Source organism: Cryptomeria japonica, chromosome 7, assembly GCF_030272615.1.
Source record: "Cryptomeria japonica chromosome 7, Sugi_1.0, whole genome shotgun sequence".
NCBI lineage: Eukaryota > Viridiplantae > Streptophyta > Pinopsida > Cupressales > Cupressaceae > Cryptomeria > Cryptomeria japonica.
Window position 1 is genome coordinate 312,556,022 of NC_081411.1, and position 12,491 is coordinate 312,568,512.

The following is a 12,491-nucleotide window of genomic DNA, read 5'->3' on the forward strand; positions in this document are numbered from 1 at the left end:
AACTATCAATGTTAAGTATTGTCTTGATATTGCTATTATTTTATAATTTATTTGACTATAACTACAACTTAAGTGCTATAAATTAAATTAATAATTACTTATAGTTTATTGTGGCTTTACAGTTTTGGGGAGAGGAAATCTTATCACAATTCTATGAAGAATTTTAAAGTGTGAATTTGAGAAGGATTTGGAGTTTTTCAGTTTGACTACAGAATTGAATTAAAGCATGATTTGGTTTTCTCAAGCTTGGTTGATTTTGCATTTTTGGTTGTTGTTTCGAGGAGATTTCGTGTTTTAGAATTCAACATCAAATTATCCTTCTCTCTCTCTCTCTCTCTCTCTCTCTCTCTCTCTCTCTCTCTCTCTCTCTCTCTCTTTTGTAGGTTTCCAAGAAGGTATTTGTTTACCTGTAATGCCCGGCCAAGAACCCTAAAGGAATGCAGCACTACAAGGCAACTAAAGGGTGAAATAATTTTTTTTTTTAAAGATTAAGTGCATTAATTATAACATTGCATGTATAAACACAAGCATAAGTCTAACAATGATATCTTAAAGAGTTACCAACGAATATTACTTCGTAACTAAACAACATCTTAATGTTAATCCAATTATCCATCTAATTAAAGAACTCAATTGCAATAAAGTTACATCATATTCATAAACTAAATTTCACATTGAAAGATTTAAAGTGATACAATATATTGATTTTCAATGAAGCATTTACACATAGGCATAAAGACAACTAAAATAACATACATTCCACTGAATTAAGTTTATAATACTCAATAATTACATGCCTTCCAAAAGCACAAATGAAATACATAATTACAATGCCAAGGTTACATAGTTAACTGATACAATGACCACATGGGCCTTAAGGTACAATAATCATGAACATGAGCTAATACATGAATCACAAACCAAAGGTATAGCAGCGAAGCCAATCCTTGCATGAAGGTACGAACCAGAATATCCAATGGGAAGTGGCACTACCACCCGACCATGTGATCCCAAAATGGAACCACCCAACCATGTGATCCCAAAATGGAACCACCCCACTATGCTATGAGATAGTAGAAGACCCTCAAGAAAGAAAATAAAACAAGTATAATAGTACAACATGAATCCACTATACTCATGTGGCTCGGTTCACAAAATACTAGTGACCCTAAAGAGAGAGTGTAATCACATAGCTTAAGATGGTTACCCTAGGTAGGCCTGCATAGGTCCTGGCCCCCATCCTGGGTTATCCTGGTAACCTTTCCCGAACCCCCAGCTCCATCTAAGCATCATGTGGACCCTACCAACCTTTCATAAAGACAAGGTGGTAAGTTTACCATTCTAGGCCTTCCCACTACACCTTGAGCCTATACAAGCACTCAACCATGTGCAGGGTGCAATATCTTAATTAAGTTTATAACTACCCACCCCCTAATCAATTTTTAGGTTATCATTTATTAACTAACTTTCGAGGGGTTATCCTACCAACCACTTCAGGTGCGGCCCCCATTTGAAATCCACTCTCTTATAGGACACTATCAAGTTTGGTCTCTCTATGAGAACCCTATGGTGAAACTGACAGCCATATCTAAACCTGACAAAATACAGGTGAAGGATGCACAAATCACTAACCTAGGAATGACCATTGGACATAACACACAATGGCTCACATCAATAGGATTACACAACAACACCTGACCAAGGGTATAACAATTATACGACATAATGACAACTCAACCAGAATTGCAACGAAAATAAGCTTTGACTACAAAAACCATTTACACTAAGATCCTAATACAGGCAATATTTTCTTTAAATAGCCAAAAGAATTAAATACTTGCAATGACAGATATACCAGAGAATTAGAAAATAAAACTATATTAATGAAGGAAATTTAGAGTTGTCATTCATCCAATAAGGTTAAATTTAACCACATTAAAATTAATTCCCTAACATATATTCAAGAATAATTTATAAATACCCCCAATTAAATGATTTCAATAACATAAATTAAATTCCAAATTAAAAATATGTATAATCATATAATATAATATAATTACATGAGTATATATTCTTCGAATATAAACCATATAATTATATCATATTTAAAATATATATAATAAAATGAAGATTTAATTTTCCAATAAAATAAATTTTAATACTCCAAAATAACATATTATAACCAAAGAAAAAAACTATATATATATTTAAAAACATATAAAAAAATAAAAATCGAAACATAAAAGAAACCCGCACACAAAAAGGGGAAAGCAAATGTTTTATTTGCTTGCAGTAGTCCTAAAAAAAAATGGTCAATTATTATTATTTTTTAAATGAAAAAAACTAAAACATACAAAAATAATTACTGGTAAAGAATTTTACCAGAAAACTCAATCTCTGAGACAAAACAGAGATGGAGAAAAGCACCATAAACCAGATAATTTCATTCATAAAGCTAAATTGGCTGGAAACTAAATAGTTTGGTAATCCCCAATTGAATCTTTGGGCCAAGACAAGGATGGTAGAAGAGGAATTTAGATTCAGAATTTCCTCTAAATTTGAAAACTACCAGGAAGAAAATTTAATCAATTGGAGGCAGAAGGGGGAAATTTTGGCAAAATTTTACTAGCATAACTCCCCCAATTTCACAAATTTAAAAACTACAATAAACAGGAAATCAAAATCCTTTCATAAACAAAAATGAAAGAATAGATTTTAAACCAAAAACTTAACATGAAATCAATCTGAAAGAGATTGGAGTTGCATTTTTAATAAAAAATGGACTAAGATTTTTCAATAAACCTCATAACAACTAATTCAATAACACTGCAATCATTTAATCAATTATTTTTTACAACATCCAGGAGAAGGGAAAGAAATATAGATTTTTAAAACAAACAAGGTAGATGCTATCCAACTTGTGGAGCTTTCCACGAAGAAATTGGTTGGAGACCTTCAATCCTACAATGGATTTCCAAACCAAAACCAAAACCTTCTTCCCAAACAATCATCAAAATTTTCCTTCTCCAAAAACATGCATCCCTCTTCCAAACAACTCACAGGGATAAATAGAAAAATATTTTAACCTAAACTTTTAGGTTGAAATATTTTTCTCATCCAAAAACATTTAAATAATAAAATTTACTTTTTCTATTTTCCTTCAAAAAGGTAAATGGGAATTTCATTTTTTTGAAAAATTCTTTTCTTTCATCATGGAATTTAATTAACTTTTCCAAAAAACATGAAAAATAATAATTTAACTCTATCTTTATTTTTCTTTAAATCTAAAAGCAATAGTAATTAACTTTATTTATCTGAACACTTTTTGATTTATCTCCAATTATCTAATTCTCTAGATAATGCTTCTGAACATACTTGGTGGGAACTTTCATTGAATCTTCCTCTTCGTCTTCTTCATTTGATTCCTTCTCTTTGTTATCCTTTAGATCACTTTTCTTCTCTAGAACTACTAGAACAATATCAACCCTTTGTGCTAGAAAATGTTTACTATCCTTCCTATCCTTGATGTAGTAAACATTTCCACCTATTCTAACTCCTTCTGCAACTCTTTTACCAATATTTTTCTTTCTAATCACACATCTGGTGCTATTGAACAAAACTTCATACCTTTTTCTACACATATGACTAACACTTAACAAACTATGTCTTAATCCTTCAACATAATAGACATCATCAATCTTATGCTTACCATCAATAAAAACACTTTACCTCAAATCTTTGCACCATCTCATCTAGTAGAATTTATAGATCCCGCATCATATTTATTGAGATTAATAAACTAGTATTGATCATTGGTCATATGATTTGAACATTTGGAGTCTATAATCTATGTATTTAGTTCTATATTCACATGTAATGCAAGCTTAACTATTTTCTCTTCTTCTGAATTGTCCAAAACGGTCTCCTTATCCTCAATTTCTAGAAACAAATATTCTTCATTTGGGTCCTCATAAACTTCATCTTCATATGTATATCACTCAATAGAACATAGGCCCTTCTTCTCTTTTCTGTTGAAATTGCGTCTTCTAAACTTATTCATTTCTCATAATCATCTAGTCTCTTATAATCTTCTCTATTAGTGAAATTATAAGCATAATGTCCAATTCTACCATAAGAAAAAAATTTCAAAGGTAACTTACCTTTGTATTTTCTAGTGGCTTGCTATAATCTTCTCTCAAAATTTTCTTCAACTTCATCTAGATCTCCACTACATTCTTGATCACCAAGTCTTGAAACATTAAACACTCTTTCTTTCTTTTCTCTTTTCTCTTACTACATTTTTAAAATCTTATAGGCTGCTAAGGTGCCAATAAGTTGATCAATATTATACTTACTCAAATTGTTGGTCTCTTGGATAGTACATCTCTATGGCTTGTAGGATTTAGGCAAAGTCAGTAAAATCTTAGCACAACATCACATTCTTCTAAATTTCCATCAATGGCTTTAATGCCATTAGCAAGATCAATAACTCTATAAATATAGTTCTCAATGATCTTTTCATTCAACATTATTAGGTACTCATGGTTTTACTTTAAATTCATTTGCCTAGCCTTCTTTATCTTTGGATCTCCTTCATATACCAAACACAACTTGTCCCATACAGATTTTTCTTTGTTGAAACATTTTAGCCTTCCAAACACTGAATCACTTATACAACTAATAAATATAGCTCTAGCCTTTGCATTAGGGTCAGTGCAAGAAGATGAGTCCACTTTTTGGCCAAAAAGTGGAAGTGTTTTCCCTAATTTTCAGGTTTTGTCTCATTTGAGCTTAAATTTTGAAATACATGGAGATTGAATCTTGGAAAAAGTTAGAAATATTAAAGATATCCCTCTGAGTTGAATTTCTGAATATGTAATTTATTTTAATACCCACATAATAAAAAATAACTTTTTTGAATGAAGTTCTAAAAACTATGTTTTAAAAATGGTTGTTTCAGGACCATACCATGCATGTGTAGGACCCACACTTTTTGACACAATTAAACTTATTTTCTCAAACTATTTTGGTAAATAACTTTTAACACACTAAAGATTGATGAGCATATTTTTTTTTATTTATTTTTTAAATATATTTTTTAAATAAATTTTTTAATGACTATAATTATCTTTATAAAAATTTGACATGTACGGCCCACATAATTTGACGTAAACTTAACATTTTTTTATTTTTTATTTCTTTAAGTAGAAAATAATTTTGTGTAGATTGATGACATTATTTTTTTTTCAAAATTCATTAAAATAAAAAATTTATTAAATTAACAAAATTAGTTAATATTTTAAGTTTACGGACCCAAGTTAGTATAAAATAAATGAAAAATAGTTAAAATAATCAATTTTTTAAATTTTTTTAATATTTAGAATATATACAGTATAATCTTAAATGAGTTTTAATTTCATATAAAAATTCTCTAATTAGAGGCACACAAACTATTTTAGAAGTTCATATTTGTGCTTTCATTCATGTAGATTTGAATTTGCAAGTCCATGTCTTAGGTGTGGCCATCCCAAGCCTATCCCAAACCTAATCTTGTGGCAAGTGGCGGGTTGTGAAATCAACTTCCACAAAATGAGCCCCTGTTTTGAAAACAAGGGCCCGTTTACAAAACGGGGGCCTGTTCGGAACGGGCCCCTGTTCCTAAAATTACCATTATTATCAAAAAATGACAAAATGCACCCGAAAAAAATGGGTAAAATGGGATTTTAAAATGGGGGCCTATTTTTTAAAAATGGGACCCTGTTTCATTTTCAAGCAGGCCCCCATTTGAGAACAAAATGGGGGCCCATTTAGTTTCTCCTCGAGCCCCCGTTACTTTTTGCCTCGGGGGCCCGAAGCAAAAATGAGCCCCCGTTTGTAAGAGCGTATTTTCCAACGCACAGACTTCCACCAATTTGTGACCCATTACCTTGCACTTACCCATTATCCTCCTTCAATTTTATCTCATCCAGAGTTTGAGAATCACCCTATAGAGGTTTATATTCAATTTGAGTGATTTCCTAGATTTCATTTGGTAGTGTCTCTAAATGCGACCCCATTCTCTCCTTCTACTGCAAAAAAATTGTACCATCAATGATTGGAAATTTGTAATACACATCCTATGCCATACCGGATCCACTTCAAGTAGTTAAGCTTACTCAAGATGAACCTTGCTTCGATACCAATTGTTGAACCCAAGGCGAGACTAAGAAGGAGGGTGAATCACTCCAAACAAAGAGTTAATGCAACACATAAACAATTAATCAACAACACATATCAACACATGAACATGAAGATTTTCTATGTGGAAAACCAGAATAATGAAAAACCATGACAAGCACTTACCCACAAAATATATTCACTATATATATCAGATTACAAATAAAAGAGGTCACTTCTCTAGACTTGCACACCAAGGCTAACTATTGGTGTCAATTATGTCTCATAATTACACTTTACTTAATTTGACTTACGCTAACGCATCTCATAGTAGTTTGCATATGAGACACTTAGGGAAGTGTACACATAGGGATGATGAATGTAGGAGAAATTACACCTTTTGCAGTCTTATCTTGTTGTTATATTCCACCTTCAGTGGGTGATCCACCTCTTGTGGAATATTTTATTATTTCTTGTACCTACCTCACCTACCCTTGTTTCTCATTGAGCCACATGTCATGATCATGTTCTCACATATCCATATGGCCTTGCCTTTATAAGCAAGCTCATCTTACATTGTATGTTATGATCTAGTTGATAATATTTGCATCTTGATTATGATACAATTTATTCTTATCAAATTTGTTGTCTCTTTTTTCTGCTATTCATTGTGCTCTAGATCTTGGCTATATTTGACAAATTGTTACACTAAAAGATATAAAAAAATTGATCTAAAAGGAAGGATCTCCTGATAACAAATTTGTCCTTGAACTCTACATTAAGCGACCAACATCAACACACACAACTCTGACGTCAACTACTAAAACTCTGTCTCAAATCTCTATCACAGTCTCAACACAACTTACATGTCATTTGAACATAAATATTTTTCTATTCTTCACAAAACCTCAATGACTATCTCCACATCATACATCTACACTCCACACCTCATCACTCACTTAACTCAATCATATACATCCTAATAAACAAGATAGATCATCAAAACATAAGTGAGTCATCTTGAATCGAAATACAATTTTTGAACCAATAATATGCACACTATTCTAGTCCATGAGAAAGAGGGAACCAAAACACATCTTCTAAAGATGAATTCACCAATCCGTAATCTTTGGAAAATAACCGATAGCATATCCATACACTACGCATACATATAAGTAATTAACATCCAAAACATGCTCTCAAATGTGAATAACTCAAATTTGGATCTCCACATGCTATGGTGAGACCGACAACATATCAAAGAAGTTTCATAAATCATATCTAGACCAAAGGATAGGTCTAGCATAAAATATCACAACCATCAATGATCAATGCCACATTACAAGGAGAAAACAAAGATGTTTATGGACCAGAGAACTAACAATGCCATGATACAAAAACTATATCCAATGAAGATAACAATAACAATCAGCATCTACAACATATTCTAGACCCAAACACTTCTAGAACAACCAATAGAACAACTACACCAACAACACAACAACATAACACTGCACCACAAACATTCTAGACCAATTGATAACGACAAGTTTGAAATCAATGACAAGAACAACAACACATCAACCCACACTTCCAACACACTCTTGAAATCTGGAGTTACAACTTTGATAGACAAAATTAATATGGAACCCAATATGTGTTCTAAAAGAACTACGCCCTATAGAATAATTATGAGCATGATTGATAGAAAATTAAAGATTTTATCCTAAGCATGTTTATTTAAAAGGTTGTAAATTCATAAAATAAGTTAGTTTGTAATTGGATATTGATCTAATTTCTCATTCAACATCTTATACAGGGTTAAAAATTGTTATAACAACCCTTTGGTCATGATTACACACAATAGGTGTGGCTAGACTATAGTGTAGGAAATCTATAAATATGATTGACATTCATCTTGATAGCTAAGAATTCCTACAAGAATTACATAATTCAATTATAAAAAACTTAAAAGCATGGGATTAGATCATGCATAGATTCTTGTGGACTTACACACCTGTATAACATGATCTTGTATAGTGTAGAATATGACATTCAATGTTAAATTTATTTATTTTTATCCATATTTGTGTATATTAAAGTCAACTAGGAAAGAGAATCATTAAGAGTCTACTATTTATTAATGGGAGTATAAAACTCCCTGAATGATAAACAAGCCCTTGGGTTGAAATTACAATATCAAGACAGAGATAAAAGAAAGAAATAGATACTAAGTAGTTGTTCTAATGCAAACTGACTAATTTAAGTTGAGTTGATTATCCTTGGACAATAAAAAATTGAGTAGAGATAAGGTTAGAAGTAGTAAACAAGAATTATTATTCAATCATCTGTTTTATTTTAACTTTGATTGAACTATGACTAATTTTGAATGAGATTGTTTTGTCTAATATTTAGAGTGATCTTTATTTTTTGTCTCATCTTTTTTTCTATTAAAGTATTTTACTATGATACCCTTAAATTGACAACATTAAACAATAGTCATTCTAATGCAAACTAAGACTATTGCAAGTTGAGTTGATGATCATTGCACTATAAAAAATTGAATAGAGTTGAGGTTAGAAGCAGTAAACATGAATTATTCAATCCATGTGTTCAATTTTAACTTTGATTGAACTATGACTAATGTTGGATGAGATTGTTTTATCTAATATTTAGAGTGATCTTTATTTTTTGTCTCATCTTTTTTTATATTAAGGTGTTTTACTATGATACCCTTAAATTGACAAGATTAGACATGTAATATGAAACTTTTGACATGCCTACAAATAAATAAACATCATTTCTATTAAACACTAAAATCAATTGCTATTAATATCTATTAAAAGAAAAGATGATATTTGCATTTTTCTTCAGTAGAATTAATAAAGCTTAAGATAAAAATAAAATAGTCAACAAATTGTTTTCCTCTGTTGTACTTATAAAACTTAAAATAATTGAAAGGCAATATTTTGTTGCTTTGTAAAAGACTACGATGAACGCCAAATGGGAAATATGTTCGCTAAAGGAGGTGAAATTATATGACTGCATATTCATTGAAGGTAGTAGAGAGCTTGGATGGCAACAAATATGGAGAAGCAAATCTGATCCGACACCTTCACAACTCGATTAAGCTTGCAATTACCAAATCGAAACGGAATAGTGTAATCGATATCGACAACGTATATTTTGAATGTGTTATTTTGTCGTGCCCATGAAGAAGTCAACAAATTGACAAGTTATTTTTTAAAATTTTTGAATATGTGAATAGCATCTCGAATCTGATAGTCCCACAATCCATTTTTAAGACTAATTGTAAAATTAAAATTTATTAGATTTTTTATAAATTTTTTTTTATAAAATCATATGTATGACACTTAACATATTAGTTTAGAATACATTTAAAAGATAAAATATAAATATTTTTTCATAAAGTTCTAATTCTTTAAAATTTAAGCATTAGTTGTAATCAAATAGTAATATAATGTTTTAGACCTTGGTATGATCAAAGTTGAAATATTCTAACTTATATTTTGATAAAGAATATAATTGTTATTAAATAAAAGCATATATAGAATAATCAACCTATTAAATAATTAAGGATGATTTATGAAAAATATATCCTGGTCGACATAAGCAAATAAGTCATGAATAACAGTATTAGGGGGCTTGAAAAGATTAATGCCATGGTTGCTGATTATAGATCCTACCACAATGAACCGGTGAAAGATCTTGGAGGAGATGATATGGCTATTGGAGACAACAAAACCACTAGACCCAGTTCCAGAACCAAGAGCAGAAGCAGCAACAAGGGTACCTCCAGATTCATTATGGAGGAGCTTGAGAAAATCAACAGGATTTCCATCCAAAAGAACAAGGTTCTGGTGCTCTCTCTTAACTGAGAGCTTTTTTTTTTGTTTTGTCTTGTTTGTCCGCGTTTTTTTTGTATTCGTGATTGCTCGGGGTTGCACCCCTGTCTTGTTGTTGTTTCATGTCTGTTTGGTTGATGGCCCACTGTTGTAAAACTTTTGGTTTCAGGTCCATGTAAAATCCATTTATCTTTACCAAAAACATAAAAAACAATAATTAATAAAAACATCTATTTTAAAAACTCAAAATATTAATTTTAGATTCCTTTTTACATATAAATTAGATTTTTATTTTCCAAATTTAAAAAAAAAAAAAGACTATTTATAATTAAATTATTGACATTATTTATTTTTTAATTTCAAACAGTATTCTTATTGTTAAAAAGTGATCTTATTTATCTATATTTGCTTAAGAATTGTTTTAAAACAGTAATACTAAATTCCTTCATATGTTTATTTATGTGACTATTTTACATTAGATTGTCCTTATCAGAGGGCCCTCTCCCAGCTTCTTCAGTACCATCTGAGAGTAACAAGCAGCCTTCGCACTTTGAATGGAATCCTTTCCGTTAAGCATTTATCATATGAAGTTATAGGTATACAAATGGTTTTCCAATTCTCGATGGAAGTACAAAAATTTCTGTGAAATTTCAATTTGTTCATTCGCTGCAGCGGAGGATGAAGCTACATATATGACCATCTGCCCAGCTGTTTCCCACATTTGAGCTTTCGATCCTCTATTTTTCATCCCGTGTGTTCTCTTGCTTTCTGTGATATCTCATCCACTTTCCACTTGGAATCATGGAATTAATGAAAGCAGATGAAGTAAAGTTGGATCAAGATCTCTGGCTTACTCAAATCAAGGAAGGCCTGCAATTTCAGGATGAGAAAGAAGAAGAAAAAGACATACGTGTATCCGTTTTTGGTGTGCCCAAGGAGCCGTTGACAGTGAAGCCAGAAGCATATATTCCGCAGTGCGTCTCCATTGGACCGTATCACTATTTGAGACCCCAACTATTCGAAATCGAGAGATACAAAATAGCTGTTGCACGAAGATTTGAGAAGACGCTAACCGGTTACTGCAACTTCGAATCTGTGGTGGAAGAGGTGAAGAAGTACAACTGGCAAATCAGGAACTGCTACCACAAATTTCTTGAGTATAAAGAGGAAGCCCTTGCATGGCTCATGGCTCTGGATGGGTCGTTCGTTCTGGAGTGCTTGCAGTTCTACCTCAAACAGGCGGATCGCACTTCTTCGGAAGTGTCATCCCAGGTGAAGCCACTGGGCAGAGTTGTAGATATATCTCGCAGAAGTGAAACCCACAATGCAATTATGAGAGATCTGATGATGCTTGAGAATCAGTTACCTTTGTTTCTCTTGCAGAAGCTTCTGGAAATGCAGTTGGGTTCGCAAGAGAAGGCCGAAGAAAGGCTCTGCAATCTAGTGACTCTAGCCTGTAAAGATTGGTCGCCATTTATGTTGAAGATGCGAGATAGTTCAAGGCTCCTTATAAAGGAGAGAGGTCACATATTGGAGGAGCTATACTACTCTATTGTCGCTGCAGTAGCCATGGACGATACCATTTTTAAGAAGAATGATGACCCGAATGTCCCATTGCCGGATTCAACCTACTTAAGGAGTGCTCTGAAATCTTTATGGAAGGCTCTGTCCTCCTTAAGAATCAACCTTGTTCAACTTGTCTTGGCACTCTCTGAGCGTGCCTTAAAAGGGAGGCCTGTCCAGTTGGTGACACAGTTGTCCACGATTCTTGGTTCCATTTTTCAAACTCTTCCAATTAAGCGTAAAGATGAAAAGGATGAGGAAACAGATGAGGAGAGAGGATATTCCTCTGTGGAAACTCCTCCAATTCGCGACTAACTAGCGATATCTTCCGTCTCTGATTTATACTCGGAAGGAGTAAGATTCCTTTCGACAGAGGGAGGCCTCACCACAATTCGGTTCGACCCGACCACTGCAACTCTTTGTCTTCCCAAATTGAGGTTGGATTCCCACACCGAAGTAGTTATCAGAAATCTAGTGGCATTCGAGGCTTCAGCGGCTCCTGGCGCTTTGATCTTCACTCGGTACACTGATTTCATGAACGGCATCATCGACACAGAAGAAGATGTTCGGCTGCTGAGAAAGAGCGGGATTATCTACAATCACCTGGCTGACGACGGGAAAGTGGCAAGCCTGTGGAACGGCTTGGGTAATTAGGTCAAATTGACGCGAGTTAAGTATTTTGACCAAGTTATAGCAGACGTGAACAAGCATTATAACAATAGACGGAGCGTGCCTGCGAAGAAGTATGTAAACAAATACATATTTGGTTCGTGGCAGCTCCTGACTGTTGTGGCCACTGGGATACTTCTGCTTCTCACTTGCTTCCAGACCTTCTGTTCTGTGTATGACTGTAAGGGTTAATGGAGCGACATTAATGTTTTGCAGGAGTAAGCCAATCGGAAGTGT

At 32.8% G+C, this 12,491-nt stretch overlaps 1 protein-coding gene across 1 annotated transcript; it reads left to right on the top strand.

Annotated features, from left to right (window-relative positions):
* The first annotated feature begins 10,823 nt into the window (after positions 1-10,823).
* LOC131047256 (putative UPF0481 protein At3g02645) lies at positions 10,824-11,900 on the top strand. Its single transcript, XM_057981120.1, has one exon. The coding sequence runs from the start codon at positions 10,824-10,826 to the stop codon at positions 11,898-11,900; it is 1,077 nt and encodes a 358-aa protein (XP_057837103.1).
* Positions 11,901-12,491: the final 591 nt, after the last annotated feature.

Bases quoted from the DNA above. Each gene is read 5' to 3' on its own strand.
- LOC131047256 (XM_057981120.1), top strand. From the start codon at position 10,824: ATGGAATTAATGAAAGCAGATGAAGTAAAGTTGGATCAAGATCTCTGG.